This window comes from Chlamydotis macqueenii, chromosome 2 (assembly GCF_036417535.1).
Source record: "Chlamydotis macqueenii isolate bChlMac1 chromosome 2, bChlMac1.mat, whole genome shotgun sequence".
NCBI lineage: Eukaryota > Metazoa > Chordata > Aves > Otidiformes > Otididae > Chlamydotis > Chlamydotis macqueenii.
Genome location: NC_141557.1, coordinates 140,553,947 through 140,580,560, shown reverse-complemented (window position 1 = coordinate 140,580,560; position 26,614 = coordinate 140,553,947). Strand labels below are relative to the sequence as shown.

General features: G+C 35.9%; 1 protein-coding gene across 1 annotated transcript in view; it reads left to right on the top strand.

Moving 5' to 3' along the window:
• STK3 (serine/threonine kinase 3) overlaps positions 1-26,614 on the top strand; it is a 134,377-nt gene that overhangs the window by 62,702 nt on the left and 45,061 nt on the right. Inside the window, exons 7-10 of the mRNA XM_086741078.1 lie at positions 1,924-2,061; positions 4,528-4,653; positions 14,234-14,426; positions 21,971-22,146. Of these exons, the coding sequence (XP_086597204.1) occupies positions 1,924-2,061; positions 4,528-4,653; positions 14,234-14,426; positions 21,971-22,146 (633 nt within the window). The remainder of the gene's footprint in view (positions 1-1,923; positions 2,062-4,527; positions 4,654-14,233; positions 14,427-21,970; positions 22,147-26,614) is intronic.

The window sequence follows — 26,614 nt, the reverse complement described above, 5'->3', positions numbered from 1 at the left end:
GCTTTGCAAGCTTCTTGGAAGGAAACAGAAGTAGTTGGAAGCTAAATCATAGAGTGTTTTGAAAGAGAGAGAGAGCGCTTAACTTTTATACAGATAAACATGCATGCCAAAATGAAGAAGTAGAGGGGGAAGATGGAATTGAAAACCAGCATTTCAGGGTAGTTAACAAAAGAGCTGAGGGGGAGAGGTATGCACTAGCAAGTGCGTGGCAAAATTAACAAGTTGGACTAAATGTTTGGAATAAGTAATTTCTATATCTTTTCTTGTATTACAAAAATGCGTCTGAATTTTTTTTTTCCAGCTAAAACAGCTCATGTCACATAAAGATTTAAAGCCTACAGTTTAAGTGTTAAATAAATATACATGTTTCTGAAGTAGGTATTTTCAGCAAACACACAAAGCATAAATGTGGATTTAGGACCCTAACTCTAGCTCTTGAATATCTCCTTTTGTGACTTTTATTGCCTGCCATAAAAGAATGATTCATGAATTCCCTCTTTCTTCTCGTTGTCCTTTGTGAATTATAAAGAAGTCACTTCTTTGCTGTGGTTCTTAACTGCTGTGTAGTTGATGAAAATAATTTGCAAAGGCAAATATTTTTCCCAGACCATTGGAGCTGAGTAGGACTCTGAAACTAAGCTTTGCTTACCTGCAGAGAGACAGGTCAATGTTTATTATCAAATAGAGAGTAAAGGTTTTGACACCACATAAACAGAAGTTACTAGTCTTCTGTTACAGCCATGTGTTTTCAATAGCTACTGCAGAGCTAGCTGTTAAGAGTAGCTACAGATAAGATTAAAAGTCATCAGGTCAAAGTTCAGAAGAGATCATTACTTTCAAGGACAGAAACAGCTGAATTTGTTAGCCACTGCTTTATACCAGAAGCACTTCACTTGTACTGACAATCAATCTTGTATCACAGATGAAGTAGGTAAGGCCAATTACAGAATAATTGAGTGCCACGTTTCTTATTGGTATACTAGTTTGGCGTGTCTGCCCATTGAAAACATAAAGCTATTGTAGCATACATCTTTAAACAAAATGCCCAGATCTCTTGTTGTAATTATTAATTAGTTGGGTTTTCTAAATGTTTAAGTATTTGTATTAAAGCAAATTATTCAGGACAGAAATAATTTTTCATTGAAATTGTAGTAAACAGTTTTTGCATCCTTTTGCATGGGTTCTGCTTTTCTTCAGCATATGAGAAGTGTTTTAGAATGAGGTTTGAACAAGTTAAACCAACTTTCAAGGCCAGTCAGACTTATTAAGAAATTATGGATAAAATCTGAGGAAGTTCCCTCTCCCTTCTCCCCATGTTTCAAACACAGCCTGAAGTTCTAGTGTCTCTGCTGTGTTAACAGGGTACATAATCTCTCATTTAATTTTTTTTTCCCTTTTCTGAATATGTATATCTGCCTATGCTTGTAGAAAAGTAAATGAAGAACTCTTACTCCCTTTCACGTTGGAAAATGTGGTTGAATTAAGCCTGGTTTTAGAAGAAAATTATTATTAGTGTTTCTGTCAGTAGACCTAGTTCACCTAGGTGGTGAACTTGGCTTTTCACAGCAACTTTATATACGTCTGTTTAAGCAAGCAGAGCTGTCATTTCTACTAAGAATTTCCAAAAGAGCAAAGTCATCTCGCGAGACTGTTAAACAGCAATAGATAAAATAACGAAATGATGTGCTCAATGGGGTGCAGTTTAAATAGAGAAAAACTAAAGGGAAGTCGCTACATTAGTAGCAGATGGATTTACTTCCTGGATCTTGATCTGAGTGGAAATCCTAGCTGACTTAAAATTTGTTTTCCAGATTCTTAGCCTGATAAGAAAGGTGGATAAAGCAATTTATTTACTTGGCTTCAGTGCTGTGATGATGTGTTTTGTTTAACCTTGCTATTGTTGTTTGATTTTTTTAAATCTAGGCTATTTTTATGATTCCTACAAATCCCCCTCCAACCTTCCGGAAGCCAGAGCTCTGGTCTGATGAATTCACAGATTTTGTGAAGAAATGTTTAGTGAAAAATCCCGAACAAAGAGCTACAGCAACACAACTGCTACAGGTCAGTATTTAAGTTACTGAGGAAATGCAAGTTTTATGGCTTTTTTTTTTTTTTTTCTAGTGTCAAACCAGAACTACTGCAAAAATTTCTAAGGACAAATCTCTATTATCATGCCTTATTTCTTTTCCATTTTGTGGTCTTTTCTCTGTCAACTCCTGTATCTCTACCCCAGTTTTATGTCTCCTTTGCCACTTCTAAAAATTATTTGTTCTTTATATAGTGTAGGGCTTGTTCTTACTATTAAAATTGGATCCTTGCTTTGTGGTTAGAACCTGTTGATAGACCTCAGGCTTTAAACAAGTGTTAAGTAAAATAAGTTACCCCTCAGTGTGGACCACCCATGGAGTATATTCAATTGTCATGTCAAATTAAGCAGACAGGTTCCTCTGTGTCCTAGAAGGGTCTGATGCAGATGGGCAGTGGAAGGAGTTTATTCTTGGGCTGAGTTATACCAAGTGGGCACTTTTAAATTTGAGCCACAGTTGGCAGCATGGACCTATGAAGCCATGGCAGGTTGTGCCAGCCTTTTGCCTGCTCGCTGACCTGAGCTTCTAGTAGCTGCAGAAATGTAATGGTTGCATCTTTTTGGTACTGAAATAGAAATAAAGCAGAGAGATGTCAAAGAATTACAAAAATCAAACAGGAGGGACCGATCTATCAAGAAAGATGTAGTCTTTGTGAAATGGACATAATTTTACAGAGGCCACACATTTTAGTGCATGGAGGAGAGAGAAAACATGAAGAAAGTTTTCTCCTTTGTCCCCGTATTTGTGTTATCCACTACCTTCAGGGCTGTCATAATAAGCCTACAAGTAACTTAGGAAAAACAAGAACAAAGGTAGTGTGTGTGTGTGTAGCAGGGCGGGGGAGATTTCTAGAAAAATTATAATAGCTTCCATGATGGTTGAAATGGGATCTAAAATTTCCTGTAAATAAGCTTGCTTTCATAATGAGACAGAAGTGAAAAATTTTACTAGGTCCTGTGCTCTTTTTACTTGCCCGATTCCTAATTTGTTAAACTTTTGGATAATGTAGTTTTCTTTTGTGCTTTTCACTGCTTTTGGTAAATGTTATTCTTAATTTTATTTGTTCATCAGTCTACATAAGAGTCTAATCTTCTGAAATATAATCTGTAAGACACTCATACTAAATTTATTCTGTCTCTAGCTAGCAATAGCCTCTTTTGGAATTTAAATTCCAGTGAACCCCATTACAAGGGGAACATAAAAATTTTGCAAAGTAGTTTCCAGTAATTGATCATCAAATTCATAAGTCACAGTGTGAGAACACCAAAATGTAGAGTGAAAGGAGAGTAAAATTTGAAAGTCACAGATTTTTTTTGTATGAATCGGGACTTGAGACCTTAAGGATGTGAAGTTCGTATGGGTAGCTGAAGACCACCAGCTGGATAGAAGAGACTTGCATTAATGTGTGCAAGTAAGGAGAAAGTTAAAAAAAAAAAAAAAAAAAAAAAGGCTTCAGTGTTCCTCTTTACACGTATTTACCTGTTTACTGACCAGAAAACCAAATACTGTCTGCAGCACGAGTACGTGTTGCCTTTTCCCCCAACTGGAATTTGGAGCATGTGTGATGGCGCTAAAGGTGCTGTGGGTATGTGTGTGTGGGAATGAAAGGACTGTTTGTGGGGAAAGATCCTGGAGGTAAAAAGGGGAGTAATTGAATTAATATATCAAGGGAGAAGATAGATAATAGGTGTAGGACATTAGGCTTCGTCGTTTCTACTCTTTCTGGAACACTTTTAAAATATTAAAAGTGTATTTCTGAAGTGCTTAGAGTTACGTTTTGCTTAAATTGTATTTGCATATAATGATGCAAGAATCTGAATTTTTCTAACAGCAAGTGTTTACCAGACAACAAAGTACATGTAAATAGTATTGTTCACGTCTTGAAGAAGTGATGTTTTAAATGGCCTTGAATTAGAAATCAATCTTCCTGCTAAAAGTAATTTTTTTTTTTTTTTGGCTTGTTCCACATTTCAACATCACAGATCAAGAAATGTTTTATGACATATAAAGTACAAGTCTCTTGAAGTAGGCAGCCATAGTTACTCTGCTTACAGACACTAATTTATGCTGTCAGCTTGTTAAGATTAATTAAATTCAGTTACAGAATATCTGAAAAAGTTTGGGTTTTTGTGTCAGACAATCACCACTCTGTTTACTACTTACTACACATTTCCTTTGGGCAATTATATCCTTAACTATAAAACAGTTATTGTATGATTACATTTCCTAAGATTTGCAGTAATTAAAAGTTAAACTAAAATATTAGTTATGATGCAGCTAAAAGATACTGTATATTGTGTTAGTATAGATTTTTATTATTGTCTAATGTAAAGTGCTATTTATCACTGAAATCTGTGGTGTTGAATAATTTTTGTAATTACCTCTGAAGTGTAACTATTGTAGTGATGTTATATAATTTAATGACTTTTTTTTTTCCTAGCATACATTTATTAAGAATGCCAAGCCAGTATCAATTTTAAGGGACCTGATCACTGAAGCTATGGAGATAAAGGCAAAGCGACATGAAGAACAGCAGAGAGAACTAGAAGAGGAGGAAGAGAATTCGGTGCGTACTTTTTTCCGTGTAACTATTTGTACTTTATAGATAAGTTGCTGTCTTCCCGTTTCCTGTACTTACGTTCAAATACTTTTTTTTACTAGTTTTCTACCTGGGTTTTAGCCGTTGAACGAGTAATGCTGCTGTGAGTAATGCCTTATTAGCCAGCTTTCAGCACTATTCCATGAGATGTTCTAGTAAAAAGTTTTTCTAGGAGAGGGGAAAGGAAACCATGTCAACTTCAGCTGTTCAGACTAACATAAAAAAAAAAACCCAAACACCAAAACCCAAAAACTGTTGAGGTTCCACTTTCACATATGGGCTTCTAGACAAGTGGTTTAATTTTCGGTTCAGGGCACTTAGCTCTTTTTTTTTTTTTTTTTTTTTTTTTTTTTTTTTTTTTTTTGTGAAGTCTAATACACAGAGTAGTTAGTTATGAGGCACAGTAAGTAGTGATTACAGTATGGTTTGAATCAAATTGCACCTATGAAGTGAAAATGGTGACAGCATTTCTTTCTTCAGATGACATTGTCAGCGTACGTTTGAGGAGAAAGGCAGGTTGTGTGATAAATAAGTTGCATTTAGAATTGTTCGGCAATGTTTGGAGTAAGTCACTGTTTCTGGCATTATTACTGTCCCTAGATGATTTATTTTAGGGCAGTCTTGTGCAATGCAGCAGTACGTGCTTCAAAGAAGTATTGCCACACGTACAATGAGAGCCAAGGTCGTTCAGGAATAACACACAGAGAAGATGGAGACTGGAATGTTAGTAGAAATCTTACAGCTTTGAGCAAACAGAACAGAGCAGTGCAGTAGTGCAGTCTGCCTTATCCCAAATTGTAGAATCGTTGTTATGTGTTACAGGGTGTTAGGTGATGATCTACATATAGGAATATTTTTCAAGCAGATTCTGTGGAGTGTTTTATATCCCAACAGACAGTATAGTCTTTTGTTTGCTGGATGTTTTTCTGCTCTAAGAGTATTGATAGCTTGTGTTTATAAAGAGGATTTACTCTGGATTGTGTTTGCTTAGTCAGTAATAAAACAGGTTGGAATGATTGTTTTTTACATTAGGAAATGTTGCCTACGTGGAGATGTGTGACTTGACATGTAGCGTTGATGTTCGTGACTTGATATATTGAATAGTTGATCTCTGAAGAGACTGATTCATTACCAACATAAAAACCTAATGACTTTACTAGCATGCTTTCCTCCCTGCTGTTGCCTTCTCAAATACTTCAGCATCGCTAATGTGTTTGCATTAACTCAATATTAGATGTTACATCGGATTACTTAGTCTGAGGTTCAGATGGGGAATCAGATTGCCAGGCAGGGAAGAAACAATCCATGCCAGCTCAGTATTTGCCAGCTCACACCATCCCTCTCCCACTACTGGCTAGAAGGGTACAATACGAGTTTGGTCCACCTCAACTGAAAAACATTAGCAACTTCTCATACTACTTGCATGGGTACAAAAGTCAGGATCTGTGCAAGCCTCATGAAATTCAACCAGTCCAAGTGCAAGGTCCTGCACGTGGGTCGTAGCAATCCCAGGCACAAATACAGGCTGGGTGGAGAATGGATCGAGACCAGCCCTAAGGAGAAGAACTTGAGAGTGCTGGTGGACAAGAAGCTCAACATGAGCCGGCAATGTGCGCTTGCAGCCCAGAAAGCCAGCCACATCCCGGGCCGCATCAAAAGAAGCGTGACCAGCAGGTCGAGGGAGGTGATTCTCCCCATCTACTCCACTCTCCTGAGACTCCACCTGCAGTACTGTGTCCAGCTCTGGAGCCCCCAACATAAGAAGGATGTGGACCTGTTGGAGAGGGTCCAGAGGAGGGCCACAAAGGTGATGAGAGGGCTGGAGCACCTTTCCTATGAGGACAGGCTGAGAGAGTTGTGGCTGTTCAGTCTGGAGAAGAGAAGGCTCCGGGGAGACCTTATAGCGGTCTTCTGGTACTTAAAGGAGGCTTATAAGAAAGATGGGGAGGAGCTCTTTAGCAGGGCTTGTTGTGTTAGGATGGCGGGTAACGGTTGTTCTAAAATAGAAGGAAGCAGATTCAGACTGGACAGAAGGAAGAAATTTTTTACACTGAGGGTGGTGAAGCACTGGAACAGGTTGCCCAGAGAGGTGGTCGATGCCCCATCCCTGGAAACATTCAAGGCCAGGTTGGATGGGGCTTTGGGCAACCTGATCAGGTTGGAGATGTCCCTGCTTTTTGCAGGGGGGTTGGACTAGATGGCCTTTAAAGGTCCCTTCCAACCTAAACTATTCCATGATTCTATGATGCTTGCAGGGGATGTTAAAAGAGATCGATCCTGGATATAATGCAAAGTAAACTTTATGAAGGGTGGGCTTACGGTGACGCTGAAGGTAGGCTGAATACAAAGCACAGAAGAGATTAACGCAAACTATCCCTTAATATTTTAAAGCATAAGACAAGTTTGAGAGTTCAAGTGGGTGATTACTGCATATTACTAAGGGGTGTAACTGGTTGAACTATACATTCTAGCTCCACTTAACAGGTTGTTGTAACTGGTTTGGGGAAAACACAGTAAGGTTAATCCTTAAAATGATATGTCTGTTTTGTTTGCTGTGAGAGAGGTCTAATAGTGGATTAGACTACATAAATAGTCTGTAGTGAAATTTATTGTGAGCTAAGGTGAGTCAAGCTGTCTTCTTTTGCTACAGACCTTTGTGTGTGTTTGAAGCGACAGTAGTTCAGAGCATGTGATGGCAATATCGTGGTAAGGTGATTGCAAGTTTATCTGTAGTTCTCCAGCAAAAGCCAGCTTTGCTCACGGTGGGGAAGGTGGATATTTCTTTGAAAATAGCTTGTGTCATTGTTGTAAGCTTTAGTACGGGGAAGGAATACATCTCTTTGAGCTTGGGGGAAGTTCCAAATGTAGAGAAAGACCACATAGAAAGACAGGAAGAAGCTATGCCACTTGTAAGTGGAGCAAACAAAAGGGAAGTATGAGCTGGTGCTGGCAAAGCGGGAAGTGGTGCTTGACAGTGTGATAATTTCATATTTTATATCCTGCTCGTGGATAGATAAATTTCATTACTCATGGAAATAATTCTGGAGACGTTTTGTGCCTTTTTTACCTTTTGGCTTCATCAGCTTTATTGAAGGAAGACTTTAAGCCGTCATGTATTTACTACTGCAAAAATACATTGTAATGAACAAGAGGTTGTCCAGGTATTTTTGCTGTGAGGTTTATATTGAATAGTTCAACTTTTTCAAAAGGTTACTATTATAGAAAGATTACATAAAAAGGGATTTTTGTTCCTATTTTTTAAAATATTTTTGTTTATGTTTCTTTATGCTATTGAGATGTTTCAGTTCTTTAGGTTTTCATATTGTTTTATGATTCTAAAAAATAATCTGCAATAAAGTTTGTAATTAGGATGAATTTTTTACTTTTGTTAAAACTGCTAATGTGATATTTGGCAGTAAGTATGACTTACTATCAGTAAATATATGCCTTCAGTAATTTTGTATTGCATGGTAAGCCTGCAGTGAAAAAAGTTTGGAAATACTTATCTTTAATAGAAAAAGTGAGAGTATAAGTGAGTGAAATGAAGAGTACTGATGGTGGGGTGAGGAGGAGGGGTTTCCTTGTTGACAAATAAAGTTTGTCACAACCACATGTTTGGTAGGGACCTATGAATAGTTTTTGTGTTGTCACAATGCAGAACTAATCTTGTTCCAAACTGGTTTTAATAATTGTTTTGTTGTAATACAGACTTCCCATTTCTTACAACTGAGTTTCAGTGCAGTAAATTCCAGATTCATTTGAGAGATGACACCAGCATCTTGTCCAGTTGCAGTCACTAAAGATTCTGATCAGTTAAAAGCACAAAACCAGCCAAACTAGGAAACAGCAGGACAATCTGTTACAATTTTTTTATTTAATCAGAGAAATTTTCTGTGCTATGTTTCCTGAGCTCGTGTTATTCATGCACTGCATGCTAGAAGACTCCTGAGCAATATGTAAGTGCAATTAAGTCCTGAATTAAGTTAAAGTCCGCAGAGCACAGATTTTAGGGTTTAAAGCATACTAGGCAGAGATTGATCAATGGGCCCACGAGTTATTAAAGGAAACCAGGATAAAAACCAGAAGAATAAAATGAAAGCATTAGAACATTTATGTTTGTAATTTCAAAAAATCCCAAACAAACAACAAACCTCCCAAAAGCCCCCACTTCAATTAGAAATAATGCTTAATTTCAAAATAAGCTCAAAGATTATGTCTTTCATTTAATTTGGAACTTGTTTGGGGAACTGCCAGAAAAAAATAAACCAATTCTTTTTTATGCTTCTAACTGAGTGTTTATTCTTTCCCTTCTGGAAAGGGAAAACAGATAATATGCATGCCAGTTTGGTATGAAGTAGTGGATGAAGTCAGCAGTCCAAAATTCAGATATAAAGATAAATAACCATTGCACGTTCCTCCTTCTTATGTACCAGTTTGCACAGAACCCTGGAGAAATACGGGGCTGCTTGTGTGTAGCTGCATGGCTCCAGGAGCATACAGTTCAAATAGTATTACTAAGTTCTGATAAACCAGCATGCAATGATGGCAGCAGTTCTAGAAAGGGATAATGACAGTGCCTTTGTTACCACGTGTAGTAGTAGTGACAGTAAGTCATGCATATATTTGTTCATATTTTAATATCTATAAATGTTTTCAGATTGTGTGTGGAATTGGAATTGGAATCACTGTTCAGGTGGAAGGTAATGGCCACCCAGCACATACATTTTGGAAAATAATACAATAAAAGTGGATTTTTCCCAATGATATCACTGTGAAGTCCTAACTGTAGAAGTGTGAAGGCAGACTTAAGCCTGGAGAAATGCATATTTAATAGCACCTAAAAGCAAGAGCAAATATTGATGCTAGTGTTAAGCAGAGTCTATCAATGTTAAAGGTCTCTCATGGGCAGTGAATTGAGTCCATATACTATTGAAAAAGAGTGGTTTCAGTTAACCTGCTGGGGGCTTGAATTTATTGATCTAAACCCCCAAGAATTTCCTAGGTAAAGCATGAGCAGTTGTGCTCGTTACTCGGTGTGTATTTTGGGACCCATCAAGAAGAAAGGTGTAAAGTGTTCTAACTATGATGTTCCTTTTGTTAGGAAACGAGATTTAACCCAAACAGCTATATTTGAATATGTTTTTATGGTTTTAATTCCATCTTAAAGCTATCTGTGTATTGTAATAAGCAGGTTATAGGTGACTTGCATAATGCAAAGTAGAATGGAGAGGAGTGAGTGGTTTTGGAGAATTAATCAGATGCAAAGATTTCAATTATGTACTTAATTTTCAGGATCGATTCAGGTTGTTTTTCTTCAATTGAGGAAGAGTCACATCCCCAAAATTGACTCTCATTTTTCTTTTTACCACTTTCTGTCAACATTTTACAATAAGGGAAGTTCTCAGTTTTACTGTAAATATTTTTTACTGTTCAAAACTTCATATTATACAGCTATAAATAAATGGCCGAGTTGAATTCAGTCTTCATGTCTGTATCCTTCCAGAGAGATAAAATATTATAAATAGTATGCTCTGTATTAAGTTTATACCTGTTAAAAGAGCTGCTTGTGTGACGAGAACGCCTTCTGACAAACCAATGTGTTTTGATATAGCTGCTGAGGTAATTGCACAGATTTTTTTAATTACGCAAAAATTGGAAGTGGTGTATTCTACGGAAGGTTAATCCCAACATCAAAGTTTAAATGTTAGTTTAGGCATTACTGAACATGGCCAATCTCTTCTCTCGTGCATTTTTGGAAGTGCGATGTGAATTGGATGCTGAGGCTGGGCAGCTGTATTATGGGAATGTAAAGTAACTCGTTGCCTGGCAGCTCGCAGGAAACATGTCTAAATATTTATTTCTGTGGATCTTTGAAGGAATGAGCTAACAAGCAGTTCTTCCTGTATGTTTTCTTTTACATTTTAGTGTCTCTCTTATGTGAGGAATGCTTAATTATTTTAGAGTATTCAAACAAGAAATTACTACTTCAGTACTCTTTTTTTTTTTTTTTTTTTTTTTTTTTTTCTTTTTTCCTTAGACACTTAGTGGTTGACAACTGCCAACAACTTCGCCAACTGTCAATGATCAATTATTCCTATGTGTAGGCTTATTTATTTGTTCACATAAGTATTTCTTTGGTTAATCATATACTAAATTATGAGAAGTTGGTGTCTGTCTTTTGAGACCTTAAGAAATAATTGCGATAATTATTTGTTTATATTTTTACAATATTTATGTAGTTATTTTAAAGAAACTAGTGAATTATTTGAGTTATTCTGTATTTTAAATCTGATACACGAGACTTTTTCTGAAGGTTTTTATATTGACTTTCATGCATCTTTCATGTGTTTGTGTATGTAATGATGTATCTGTGTATCTGTCTATATATATGTAACTTTGCATGACAGTGTTAAAATTTTCTATTTTCATAGCATTTGTCCTGAAAGAACACTTTACGTATGTACTAATTCTTTAAGGGTCCTGAAGTTAGAAATATGTCAAGTTACTTTGTCAAGTGAAATATAGCTACCCAGAAGGCATAAACAGCTTTTAAAAAGCATATTGTTAAAATCACTGCAATTTAGAGACAGAAACCAATTACAGGAAGAGTAAACATAGGGAAGTAATTGCAAGCAGCCAGTATGTCAAATAGAAGGAGGTAGAAAACAGGCTTAAATGCTGTTTTGTGAATTTGTCTATTGAATTTGATGGCATTTGAGTGTGTGCTGAAAATTAAGTCTTTGGTTGTTTTGCTGGTGGATCTAAGCTTAAATGTATGCTCAGTATTAAGCAAGTACTCTGCTTATAGTTGGACTTTGTATGTTAGGAATTTTTACAAAATCCTTGTTCTTGACCAAACTATAGTGTGTGTTTATGTAGCTACTACATTGCTTTTACAAAAAGATAGCTGTGACTACAGCCACATTTTTCAAAAGTGATGATGAGGTGTTAATAGTAAATGAAATTATTTTACAGGATACTAAATTTTGCCAGCATGTAAATCTTCCTAACCAGGCGCTGCAGCCTGGTTAGCTGTCTCTGGTGCCCTCTAGTGTTCTTTTTACATGCGCGAACCACATTTAAAGAGATTTTACAGGCAAGCTGCCATATTTGCGTGTGCTGTTTAGTTTTTTCTTTATCAGACTTCTTCAACCCCCCCCATGAATATTAAAAATGCAACAGAAAAATCCATTAATCTTTATCACCTCGACTCATTTGCCTCTATCGTTATGTAGACTCCGGTAATAATGCGCAAGGTCTCATTTTCTGAGAAAACTTCTTGTGTGATGATCTTTTATGTTACAAGTTTGTTGTGAAGTCTTGCATGTTGTTTCTGATGAAGTCTTTTTGAATTTGCTGTCCTGATAATCAAGTCTCTATTATTGTATTTTCGTGCTTCAGAGGTTGGTTTTGTTAATCTTCTGACTTATTTTGGTAAATAAGGAGAATCAAAGAGTTAGTCCCGTCGGGTTGCAGGGTATTGGCAATATTTAACTTGCACTTGCTTTACATTATAATGTTCTTCAGAGTTTTTGCAGTTTATTATCATTTCTGTGGCATTTCAAGAGATATTAGAGTTCTCCCTCGAGTGCTCTTTCTGAGGCTGTATAGTGGAGTATCAAAAACCCCTGTCAGATATTAGTTTGGTGCTTATTACTCGTACACAAGAGAACAGCAGACAGTTTAATTCTGGAGTTAGCTGGTTTTATTGCTTGATTCTTAGATCTGTTTTCATAAACAGTATGAGAACATGACACTTCAGCTTTAATACCTTGTATTTTTTTACTGGTTAAAATTGAGATTGTGTTTGTTTTTATTCAATCAGTGAGGTTTACCTTTTTAAACAGCAGATCAGAAGTTCTGCATCAGTATTTACTAACTGTAAAGCGTGAATCAGAATTTGTACGAAGGAATCACTTTCATCTGTCATCTCTTATGTAAATGTGGACTTAGATATCTTGGATTCACTGGGTATTTTTATAAAATTACTTTTTCAGATCCAGTATAGTTTACTGCTGTCTTAGCTAAATCTCATATTTGTGAGAAATACTGGAATGACAGTTCTGGAAGCAATCTGGCTTAACCCACAAAATTAATTATTTCAAGCCCTGAAAAACACTTACATTGCTCTCTCTCAGTACATAATTCCTGACACTATTGATCAAAATTGTCGTGTACTTCCCTGTTTGGGACAATTATTCTATTATTACCAAGGTGGGCTTTTGTTATCCTTTGTCTTCTAGGTGCTAGAAGATAACTGTTCTCTCTGCTGAGAGACAAGAGTAAGATAAAGGCTTTTGACACTCTTAGACTGGAAAATGTAATGCTGTTCTTTGGAACAAATCCAGATACTTTATTTGACTGCAGAAAATGAAATACCAATGTTTTTTAATGAAGCAGAAGATATGAAAATGATCACTTAGGACTCAATTTCATACTGATTCTTATTGTTAGCAATCACTTTTTTTTTTTTTCACTAACTTTTCAAGTAAAACTTTTAAGCCTCAGGAAAATGTTTGTTTCATTTCTGATTTCTGTTTTAGTAAGTTTAGGACCATATGCACTGCACGTGAATATTAATATTAGTCAAGCAGATCTGTAAATCAAATGTAACTGTGTCTTAAACTTGGAGATTTGCCTGCCTGTGTGTTAGAGATGCCACATTTGTAGCACTTAATAGGAGAAACAGCAGTACACTGTCAGTTTTACATTGTATTGCAGTACTGAAAGAAGCACTTGAAAATAATAACTTAATTATTCTGGCACTTTAAAAATGAAATGTAACAAGACACTTTTGGACTTTATTTTCCAAATACCCTTGTTAGAAAGGGAAAAATAGAACTTGTAAAAACCCCCAGGGGTTAGCAAGAACGTTGCAGGGGGAGTAAAGAAAATTAAAGCTGCCACCAGGAGGAGCAGTACTAAAATATTCTAATTTATTTACTGGTACAGTCTTCTAGTGCTGTAGCTCTAAACTAGCTGTACTTTTGGGAAATCCTAATTTTTTTTAAGGGTAGAGTACTAAATATACGGTTCTAGAATGCAACTAAAAAACACATACAGAAAACAAATGATGAGCTAATTTTTCTTTTTTTACAAATTATAATGTGGAAAAAAATGATTCTTTTGACATTTGGAATTTTAATCACTATTTTAGATATCTATACTGGTTTCAGTACATTATGCTGTTAGCCAGACTCTGAATAAAAATTAGGTGTATTTTTATGTCTCTTAGTTGAGACATAATAGCATAATTTTCAGGAGCTGGTGTATTGATATTGCTACTAACTGCAATTCTCAGTATCTGCTTAGACCAACCATTAGAGAAACAGGCACTCAGGCAAGGTAGCTGGTGCATGCCTATGGAACATTTTTTATTTTGAAATTTATTTTAAAGTTTTAAACTTGGAAATCTAGCAGTACAACTAGGTCACATGAAGATATAAAACTAGTGAATAAGCATTAAAATGATTACTTCTTAACTTTTTTTTTCTTTTTTTTTTTTTTTTTAATGATCTGTTGCATTCTGACAAATGTTTCTTCGTAGGATGAAGATGAACTGGACTCTCACACCATGGTGAAGACCAGTTCGGAGAGTGCTGGTACCATGAGGGCCACAAGTACAATGAGTGAAGGCGCTCAGACAATGATTGAACACAACAGTACTATGTTAGAATCAGACTTGGGGACCATGGTAATAAATAGTGATGATGATGAAGAGGAAGATGGGACCATGAAAAGTATGTTGTCAATTTACTTTTCTTCTAATAATGTAATATTATTTTCTCATACTGCATGAGAATATTGTATCATCAGTGGCTTTTAAGCAGCAAGTTCTGTGGTTAAAACAGGAGGAGAATGGTATTTGTGTCTCTAAGTGCTTTCTGTAGTGTGGAGAAAAAGACGACTATGGTGGGAGATACACAGTAGAAGCCTGGTTTTGGTACTTAGCTAAGTCTCTCTGGAGGACTCCAAAATTAGCCTTCTGTGAATTCTCCCTGCTACTGCTTGTCTCTTGCTTTTTGCTTTCTGTTTCACATACGTTTGGACCGGTTCCTTGGAGCTGAACTGAAGTGATGTGTTTATGTGAGAAGCTGCTGCTTCAGTGTCAGTGGTCCTGGGAACTCGTTATGACTCTCCATTGGTTCAGCAATCAGTACACATCTTGCTGCACAATTGTTTTGTAACTAATAATCAATTAGAGATTTTTATTTTATAACTGAATATTATTATTTGAACATATGTTGGAATGTTATTCAGTAATGCTTGATGTAAGGCAATCATCAAAAGATCGTTGAAACCTAAGTAAAAAGTCCAAATTGACTTCAGCAGCATGTGAGGGAGTACATAATAAAGAAAAAAAATAAAATTTGCAAATGTTTTAAAGTATAAAATTATAAGTTATACTGAAATATGCATAAATACATATTTGTTAACTACTTATTTACCTACATATTGATGTGCTCATTATTTGGGTGAAGACTACTGCAGAATGAAGCCCACTGAATTTAACAGTATTATTTGCTTGAATGGGCAGCATCAATAGATGAATCTAACTCAACCTGTAGGTGTCTGATTTCATGAGGCACAATGTGATGTTTAACTCCAGGCAATTGTTTTGGGGGAGTGAGGTAATAAATAAAGCTAATGTCTCCAGAGTGGAATTCACTGCTAAATAAATAACTTTGTTGGATGCTTTACAGCAAATATAAAGTTACATTTGTGTTTACATATACACACCTGATATAATTTGTACAAGATTAGTTGGAAGTACAAAGCAGGAATATGTTTTCTTTGTGTTTTTGGTGTAACAGCAAATTGGAAGGAAGGAGGGGTTTTATTAATTTTTGTTGTTGGGTTTTTTGTTGTTTGTTTTGTTGATTTTGTGTTTTTTTTTTTTCTAGTGTTCTCAGCAATAAGATAGCAAACATACCTGTTGATTAGTGATCAGTTTAAGTAGGATGATTCATTTCATGAAAACACTCAGTATGTGTTTTAATTATGTTTTCAGGTTGAAACAGAATGTTTGCCTATTAAACTGTGAGGCTAATGGAGGGTTAGCACAAGTGATCTCAAACTCATCGATTTCAAAAAGCTAAGGAAAAGATGAGTGATCCAAAAAAGAAGGGAAAGACATGGCAAAGCAAATTTGGAATAAAGGATAATGAAGTAATTCTTAGGGTGGAAGTACGATAAAATACAGTTTTAAACAGCTTTTCAGATAATTTCAGGTTTATTAACTATCCATGTAGTTTCTGTATGTGCTGAGAGGAAATACCTGTTAGTATGCCAGATAGATCGAAGAAGTGTCATTGGGTTTGTGCTGCCATCTCTCATCCGTGTCCTATTTGTCTGCTATGTTGCTGGAGTCATTGTTTTTTAAAATGTACTATTATTTTCCATTTTTAATTGATTCCAGTAACAGTCCATACTTAAGAAGAGAATTACCTTTCTATACCTTGGCATATAGTCAGTATAATTCTTAAATTCGTTCTTCTTTCTTGTCAAACAAGAACATATAATCTTTGGGACAGCAGGCTTCCTTTCCCTTCCTCTCCTCTATAGGTGACTGTCTTGAGACCTGTAATTCCAGCAAGTGATGGTTTTCATCATTCAGCTAGCAAGCAACAGGTTTTGTTCCAGCATTCACTCGCTGGACTTTCTTGTATTTTGCATTAGTCATGCACTGATTAAAAACTAGAAATAATTCAAGAGTTGGACCTCCACATTTCTCAGCTGAAAATAAATATAAATCATGCCCACTCTAGCTGGTCTTCCTCTGGTTCTGTGTTTCCTGTGCTGACACAGGAAGAATTGCAAGCAGAATAAGTAAATGTCACCAGGAAGGGACATACGAATCCTTGCTCTCCCTGAGAGGCAAACAGAGATTTTGTGCTTCCCTGTGCTTGACAAAGGCATGAGATTTTGGAGATTGTACCTTTATAGGCAAGGTGGGCACTTTCTAGGTGTTTGTGTGATTTGATTAGGGTAAATCAGAACAAGTAGCTTAAAAGTACTCTTCGATACTTCTGAATAAAAGAACATTGCAAGCAAGAAGCTTGGAGAAATAAACTTAGTTAATGAGGGAAGAGGGATTTCGTTTCCTTCCTAGAGACACAAAATATTTATGACAAACTTTTTTTTTAATTGCTCTTGTGTTTAGTTTCATGTTTTGTTTCCTTCTGCCTTTTGTTTCCCTGCTCAAGGACAAAATAAGAAGCAATAATAAGTTTTTATTTATAAGTGCCCATGCTTAGAGGCCTCTGGGAGCCATGACAGAAAATAACTAAAACCATATTTTTTTTTCACAAATAGGGAATTCTGCCCAGATAAAATTGGGATTTGGAACAAAGAGAAGGCTGTCATCCTAACCCAACATACAATATACAGCCTAGCAATAACATTTATGCCCTCTTAGTATGCCTGTACATGGTCTGAGCAGAGACTTGTGTGAGATGTACCTAGAAGAAAATGCAGAATACAGAGAGGTGGGAGGACAGAGCTTAACTTCAGGAGATTTAACATGGACTGGAAGAAAGAGTGGGATTGGTGGAAGGTAGTACTGTGTTTGTTCAGCTGTTTGGATTGTATTTATTTTCATACAGAAGCTTTTTCATATGTATATTTAGAGACTGATGTTCAGACCAGCTTCCCTGCATTCCCTTTGTGGCTTTTTGGCAAGGCTTAGTGTTAGGGCTTTCTGGTTCACCAAGAGTACTTCTGATTTTTCTCCTTTTTTCTTTTCATTATCTCCTTCCCTGCTTCCCTGCCCCCCCGACCTCACCAGATGGAGATCTCCAGGATGGGGAAGGCTGTGGAAGCTTGCGGCTTTTGGCAAAAGGAGGAAAGCTTTTCTCTGTAGATTTGCAGCTGCAGAACAGGTCCAGTGCCCTGAACCAAAAAAAAAAGTACTTAGAGACTGCCCATAGGAAATTGTAAAAACCCCATAAAACCCCAGAGAGACAAACAAACAAAGCACCACCACCACCACCACCTGCCCTCTCCCAGGAAACTAGTCGGAGACTCCCTTCTGTAGGAGATGGGCACCCTTTTCTACTGGTCTTACTTGCTATCTAGGAAAAGTTATTACTTGCCCAGGGCCCAGCCCCACAGCATTGAAACACTGCCAGGGCTTGTCCAGTGCTTAGACTGTTGTCTTCTGCTGCCTATCCACGTGGGCATGTGCCAGTGATACTCCCAGAGGAGACCTTGAGAGTGACCTCAAGAGTAGTTCGAGGATTATGAGAATGTTCTTATCATTATGGTGAAGTGAAAGCCTTGGAGGAGTGAATGAATCCTATGGGTCAAGACTTGATTGTGCCTCTAGTGTTGTTGACAGAGGTTTGACTTTTATGACCATGGGGCCCTGTTTGAGGATCAAGGACTGCTGTGAAGAGATGGGTTCCACCTGTAAGGCAAGAGTGGTTTTTGCCAATAAGCTGACCTTGAGTTAGCCAGACCAGCATGGAGGAATGTTGGCTCGGCCCAACATAGAGTATAAAAATTTAACAGCTAACTACAGAACTTTTTAATGGATTTAAAATCAATTTAATATTAATATAATACTTTTCTGTTGGAAATACATCACTACAAAAGCATTCTTCTTTATAGATCACATCAATTGAATTTGATAGAAACATGCATTAGAATGGAATATGCATTCTTTCTTATTTTGAAATGTGTGTTTAGAATTATTTATTTTAGTTATGATATGTTTTTGAAATAGTGTCATAGAGTTGGTGTTACGTCATTGCCTCATTCATTTTATCCAGCATACTTTTTGGAAGAAATTTCCTTATGTAACTAATTGGGGACATCCCCCTTGGCTGTATTCTGTCATGGATATTGCCGAGGTAGGACGTGTGTTTTCAGTGCCCGTGGTGGTTTCTGCGTTCCATGGCTTGCCAGCAATTTCTCACACTGCTTTCTATTGTGGCTTTCTTCCCAAAGCCATCTTGAAGTCCTGCAGTGGGCAAGTATAGGAATGATAAGAGACTGATACTCTTAAATGTTGAAACTGTGGCAAGCATTTTGAAACATGATCATCACTTGTTGAAGAGCAAAGAGAAATGAGAAGAACTGGAAAATCTAAATCCTTCTAGAATGGAACAGCCTATTACACAATAGGTTTTCAGTGCAAGTCTAAGGTGATACTATTTGTGCTGCAGATTTTTTCTGTGGCAAATACATAGCTTGTGTAAAAAGTAACTTACTGTGTAGCTGAGTGAATTAATTGTATTTACAGGAATGTTTATGTGTTACACTTCTGAATTTGTGCATTCTTGAAAGTCAGTTACTCTTACTCTGTTGTTCAACAAAGTTAGAAAAAGTACTTTCAGACCAAAATGGTGTTCTAATACCCTTACATTTTGCGAAAAAAAAGGGCAGCCTGCATCAGTTTACTCGGGCATAAAGAGCCTGCATGTTTTGTAAAGTCAATACAAAAGAGGTAGGAGCTTTCATAGGGCCTTTAAACTAGTAGGTGTCAACCTTTCCCATTTTTCATGAAATGTTAACTGAACTTGTTTGTGTTAAGTTAGCTAGAGACCTAAGAAAGAGTCTCTTTTTTATTTAAGTATTTGTAAAAATAAAATAAAACCTTAAAGTAAAATCTTTAAATAAATCCTTCTTTTTTTTTTTTTTTTACATTGGAGAAAAAAACAAACGACCTTTGAAACACCTCTAGTCCCATTGTTTTGTGGGCATAACATTTCTGGTTTTTTGTTTTTGCTGTGAAGGTAAGCAGCTCCTTTTCTTTTAAATGGGTTAACCATATACTAAATTGGAATCAGAAGTGAGTTCTAAATTCTTGTTTATCAAAACAAATCCTCAAGATGTAAAGTAAGTGTGCTTTGCTCGTTTTGGAGTAACTTCAGTGCTGTTGACCCACTTTCCTTAATATACATTTGATGGCAAGGAATTTGGAGGGGTTGGTTTAGTATATGTATGTAGGCAGTCTTCTGCCATACATATATAAGGAAGATAGTTATAAATAGCTCCAAAACTTAAGAGCAGTGCTTGGAAAATCTTTACTATTTTCTGTAACATGAAAGAGAGACTGTCTTACCTGTAATGGGCTAGCACTTTGGTACTTAAAGTTTCTAACAGAGACACTGGTAATCTTATTTATAAGTGTGTCTCAAAGATGAAACATAAGTACAGCCATCTCAGCAGAAGAAAAAAATTGGTTGTGAAAGGCCAGCAATGTGGTATTCTGTCTTTTTGGTACAAATAGATTCAGGGTTTTTGGGCAGCAATCAGCAAATAATAAAAAGTTTGTATTAAGCACATGCATTGTATTTCTGTTTTTAATTCCACCTCCTTCAGACTACTACCTTCTCTGGGATCTGTTTTCTACATTTATGCTTTGCTAGATATTAGCTTCTTCCATTTTTGCCCTTTAGTGCTTATTTCTGTAGTTATTTGACATCCCTGCTGTTTACTTCTCATCCCGTCCTCAGTCTCAGGCTCAAGAGATCCAGAAACCTCATGCAAGTGATCTTGAGTTCATTGGGGGCAAACTTGGGAGATTCTGGAGAAGTTGTATCTGCTATGTGGTCTGTTAAATTCACCCTGGAGTTTAGTTCATTGAATGTTTTTGTTATGGTCGTGGTTGTCATTAATTAAAAGATGGTGAATAGTGATAACTAGGATCTGGGATTAGGAAATAATATTAGAAAAGAACATGGCAACAACTGAGAGAAAAAAAAACAGCAGGAAAAAATGTGAGGAGATGATGTGTATGGAAACATGAGAAACTGAGTGGAGGAATCATTGTGGAGTTGAAGAGAAGCAATGGGGATCAAGTGCAGTAAAGCCTAGAACAAGACAGTAGAAGAACACATTAAAAAAGCCAGAAGAAATTTTACTAAACAGAATAATGTAGAAAAAGCAGAAATAAAAGAACAAGTAAATCAACATGCTGTAAAAGATTGCAGTACAAAAATAAGCATTAATGGAAAAAAATAGGCCACTATTAACCATGCAACAAAATTGGAATGAATTAAAAAAATCTTTAGACAGAGGGAATGGGAAGAGATTATGAAATAAGAGGTGAAAGGGGAGGGGAAAAAAAACCCACTTAATGAATTAATAAAAACAAATGTAAAGCCAGATAAGAAGGATAGCAAGACCTAGTGATTGTGTTAAACACAAGCTCAAAAGATATTTCCAGTGGTTTACCTTTTTACTTGTTTGAATAAGTAGTTCAAATAAAAATTCCTAATTTTTAAATTATACTTCTAATTAAAAAGTGTAGTTCTGCCTGTGGGTTGGGTTTTTGCTTTTTTAATTGTTTTTTTTTTTTCTTTTTTTTCCCCAGATTGGTTATTTGTATTTCTCATCCTACTTCATATTTTACTTGTGGAAATGGATTTAATAATATTTCTTTATGTAGAATGTGTTACACTGCAAGCAAGTACAGGTTTCATGAGTCACGGCTATGCAGAATATAGTCTCTGAGGTGACAGTTATGTAGAATTACTAAATAAAATATAAGAAATGCTTTCTTGTTCTATTTAGTAATGAATTTGCTTTGGAATCCCACAAATGAAAACGATTTTCAGTCATTTAGGGCTGTGGATAAATTTTTGTTACATTTAGTTTCACAAAGAGGATAGTAGAGCGGGCGTCCACGCTGATCTCAATTTGCTTGGTAAAGCTTTTGCAGCTGCATAGATGATGACAAGAATCCCCCAGGGTTTCCACACCGTGGAGACAGGATGCTTTGCAGCCATCTGTAGAGTGTGATCCCGTAATTTGCTGAGAATCCTCATTGGCAATAAATTTAATTAAGCAGTGGGGTTTTGTTTTTTTTTTTTTTTTTTTTTTTTGGCAAGTTCTTTTTCTAAGTAATTTTTAAATCGCACCTTTGGTGAAACTGGTGGAACTCTGCTGCTTTCCTACAAGTGCTTGTGGTCCAGACCTTGAAGTGAGGGGCATTCAGCACCCAAAGGGATGCTTAGCACCTTGTGTTGTTCAGTCTCTATAACAACAAATAGATATTACATGAAGTAATTTCTATTATTATTTGTGTGTGCAACTCAGAAATGTTGTGAACATTTCTCCACATTGTATCTTGCTACAAAAATATCATCCTTCATCTATGAGCTTTTATGCCAAGGATTCTCAGGGGACAAATGGAGGCTTGCACCACGCACAGATGACTATTAGTTTCTGTAAAATCCAAGGAAATTTAATAAATGGAGTTCATTTAATAGTGTAGTAAATCTTTAATTTTTTAATACTTTTAACTTTTTTCTTCTTTTTTTTTTTCCCTACTAAGGAAATGCAACTTCACCACAAGTTCAAAGACCTTCTTTCATGGACTACTTTGATAAACAAGATTCCAAGAATAAAAGCCCCGAAAACTGTAACCAGAATATGCATGAACCTTACCACATATCCAAAAATGTTTTCCCTGATAACTGGAAAGTCCCTCAAGATGGAGACTTTGATTTTGTAAGTACGTTTTTATTATTTTCTTTATCGCATGCTGTTTATTTTGTATGGGCTGAAAACAGTTAATCCCCTTCTATAACTATGTTAATACAAGTAAAATAAGTAAACGTTCAAGAATACCATCCAATTATCTAATCGTAATGACTCATGCTGATTGTTGAAGTAAGTACATTTGCTTAACACAGGACATTTTAATGAGGAGTGACATGTGATACTATGAATATACTTCTTTGTAACTACTTTTTTTTTTTTTTAAATGTCTTTGGTTCTTTATAATTTGTGTATTATAACAACTTTAAAATTTGACCCAGTTCTATAAAAAAAAATTGCTACAGGCATGGAATATTGTTGTCATGTTTGCTGAGTATCTCAGTAAAATCATAAGCATTTTAAACTGGATTGGAGCCATTTAATCAATCTCCTTGGAGATGGTTAAGAATACCTACTGTTTTGCATGAGCCAGCTTGTTGGTACTATTCCAGTGGTGCATGTCTCTCTGCATAGCATTATTCTGTCTAACACCAGTCTGTCTGTTTAGGGTGGGGTTTCGCCCCCTCCAAAATATGTGCAGTTTATTTCTTTTTGCCTATGTTGCAAATTACAACATGGGCAAAAATAAGATGATCCTAGTTATAGGTTGCTCTTAAAGTGAAATAAATAATTACTGTTTTGAGACTTGTAGATAATTATACCTGGTTTTCACCCTTGTTAATTTTTTTTAACATGTTTGAATGAAATTATTTAGTTTATCTGTTGCAGATTAAACATGTTCTTAAATGCAGTGCAGTAGCTAAATATGATCACATGGCACCTTTTTGAAAGTACACTTGGGATTTGGAGAAAAATGTTGTGTTTAATTTTAAGTGACAGCTGTAGGTGTGGGATTTTTTCCCTGGTTTTCACTTACTGCATTTCTACATAAAGCTGACTCTTAAATTTAAGCTACTGGAGTAAAGCCAGATAAATAGCACAGTACAAGCTGTTGCTGCTGGAGAGTTTTGAAGAAGTTGAATTTTGGTTTGGGTCGGGATTTTTTAGACTTTTTTTTTTAAATCATAAAGTGCAGTAGTCATCATCCTGATAAATGACTAATAAAATAATTACTTGCACTGTTCAGTGGAGAATATCTGGCTGTTATCTGAGTGGGGTTATTATAGTGGCAATAAAGTTGCCCGTAGAACAATTTAAAATTTGTCCTATCTTTTCCATTACTTGTTAAGAAATGCAAGCAAGACTTATTCTTCTGTAAATGCTAAGATCTTGATTCTGTAAGTGCTTAGTCATGAACAATTCACACATGGATAATCCTGTGAAACTTGTTGACACTGCTTATACACATGAAGTTGCCTTCTTGAAATAGAACTTTGTCCTAGAATCTAACCTGAGGAGTTCCGATCTTCAGAAAATAACTGCTCTCTGTGTTTTAGGCAAACCTTGCTAGTGATCTTAGACTGGCAAGTCAAAGGCTTAGAATCATAGAATCATAGAATGGTTAGGGTTGGAAGGGATCTTCAAAGGTCATCTAGTCCAACCCCCCTGCAAGGAGCAGAGGCATCTTTCACTAGTTCCTCAAAGCCCTGTCTAGCCTGACCTTGACCACTTCTAATGATGGGGCATCTACAATTTATCTGGGCAACCTGTTCCAATGTCTCATGGAAGTTACATGATGTGCGGTTTTATCTTGACTTCCTAAAAAGGTAGTGTTGTAATACTTGTTGCTACAAAATTATTCTGATTGTAGACCAAATAGGATTTTATTTATTTTTTTTTTTAAGTGAATAGCTATTTGCCTGGGCAGTGTATTTTGTTAGTGGGGAGGATTTTTTGTTTATGCATGACAAAAACCAAATACTTCCATAGATAAGCCAGCCTAAGAAAGAGTTTAGGAAGACTCTTCAGTAGTGGATGTACTGCTTCGGAATAGTCCACTCCAGAATACATTTCTCTAAAGCATCTAGTACCAACCAGGATATTGGTTTCAACAGCCTGCTGGTTTGAACCATAGACAATTATTATTTATTTATATATTCCAGAAGCACTTCTATTTATATTTTAGACAGCAAGTGGCAGTATTGGTAAGTGGCCTGCAAGAGACCTTCTGAAAGGATAAATCAGTGGGCAGCATGCATAATGTATTGTCTGCTCTTTGTAAGATCAACATGAATGTTTTCAATTGCTGACATGAAGTCTTTAAATGATTGATGAAAAGGATAAATAATAGAAACTTTTTGTACTAAATAATTCCATTCCATTTTGTTTGGAGTTAGCCTTAATGGGATCTAGAAAGGGATCCTAACAGTAAATGCTGACAGTCATAATTTCATTTAAAGAAAAAAAAGGGATTGATATGCCAGAACTAAAATACAAATGATCAAAATCTAACTGAATGCTAGAATACTCTAATAGTCCTCCAACTTTCTATGTAGAAGAGGAGGGATACTCTGTAACCTGGAGGTCACCAAACTTATTTGCTGAATAATACCATTATTCCTAGTTACCTGTATCCCCTTGTACGCTGTACCTAGCACGCTAGTGCTGGGAGCCAGTAAGTCATTTATGTGTGAACCAGGGCAGAGGGACAGTGCCGTGCTAAGAAGAGATGCTCAAGTGGAATGGAAAGACTTGCAAGTTTGTTAGAGTATGTGTCTGTTACAGCATAAGCTAGAGAAGAAAAAGTGCCATTGAGGTGAGAGGGAGAAGGGAACAGGAGGAAGAGACAATCCTTATAAATCCCTGCAACTAATAACTTTGCTTCTTTCTATGTATAAGGTGAGACCTGCAGAATTTGAAGCTAATTTTTGTGGCCAAATGGTGTATTTGCTTTCGGTCGCAGTGATATTTTATCCTATTCCTAGTTTATTTTACTGTTTGATAAAACAATATGTAATTATTTAATTTGTTTAAATATACATGTGCATGTAATACAGATATAGCAGTTAGTCTGACATGCTTGCTGCTATTTTTAGATAATGTAAATAAATGGTACATGAAATTTTTCTCATAAGGTGGATAAATGAATATATACAAAAAAATGCAAAATGAACTTAGCACTAAGTCTGGTTTGAAAGTTTTTGTTTGGGCATAGTTTTCTGTCCTGACATAAATGTTTTAAAAACTCCTTGCCAGTGGAGATAGAAGCGTTTTCCAAGAAAATAAGATGCTTTGGTCATCAATCTGAGATTTTTAAAAAGTGATTTTAGCAACATTTTTTCTTGTGTAAGTACATACTTATGCTTTGTTTTTCACTGTTGAAGTACATCTGTTTTGAAATTCAAAAGCTGATCTTATTTCTTTTTCACTAATGCCGTATGGGAATTTGAGCTCCGTCTCTGACTGTTGGTCCTGCGAGCCTTCAGTTCCGTGATCAATCTGTGCTGGTTATTGACGTAATGTTCCATGAATTGATGAGAAAAAATTGCCACTGCAGTTTTGCATTGTATTGAATCAGGTATATTGCAAATAACTTTGAACTAGACTTAATTCTGGTACTGCGTAGTCACCTTGAATATTACATAGTCCAAGTTTACCCTGTTATTGTATACTTCAGGACTAAGGTGCTGTTTCCCATGTGTAAGAGATGTTTGAAGGTTTTATACTATATTCCTTCTTGCTTTAAAAAAAAAAACCCAAACAAACAACCCCAAACGTTTTCGAATGTTGTGTTTTGTATATCTAGGAATTTGTATAAGGTTGCTTTTTTTGATCTTTATTTTCAATTATTTTGTTGTCCATTTTTATTGTCTCATGATAAATTCTGAAAACAAAAAGTATGAGTTTTTTATATCAGTGAATCCTAGAGAAATGTATTTCTGTGGAAGTACTTGTTTTGTTTTCTTTTTTTTCCACTTCAGCCCTTGAAATTGAAGTGTTGAAGCTCTGATTGGATGTAAACCTTACAAAAAACCAAACTGGTGTTTATTCAAATTTCCACTTTTATACAGAGCTTTTAATATATATATTTCACACTCAAGGATCATAGTGGAATATCATTTTCGGTGAATACTATCAGACTATAAGCAATTCTTTTATATATTTACATTATATTTAAGGGGCATGCAGCAGATGGCAAAATTAAGCAATATTTTTAACCCTGTCAGTCAGTTAACCCTGTTCTGTCAGTTTTACTTGGGTTTAAGTGGTATTTTGTTCACAGCAAACATTGATGCCAATAAGTCTAACCAACAAGATACTACTAATTGTGAGAAAAAGCTGTATAATGTCTTTGAATAAGTAAAGATGTGGTAAAGCTGTATAATGTATGAGTATGATACTCATAGAAATGTTAATGATGTATGGTTAAGCAGCTTTTCGTAATGAAGCTAGACTATTTAATGGGCCAACTTTTAGCCTTAGCTCACAAGTCAGCAGTTTGGATCAAAGTGCCAAATTGGAGCAAATGATATATTTGTTTCAACCATGTAGGTGACCAGTACTTTTAAGAACAGTTGTTTTTATAGACATTATGTAT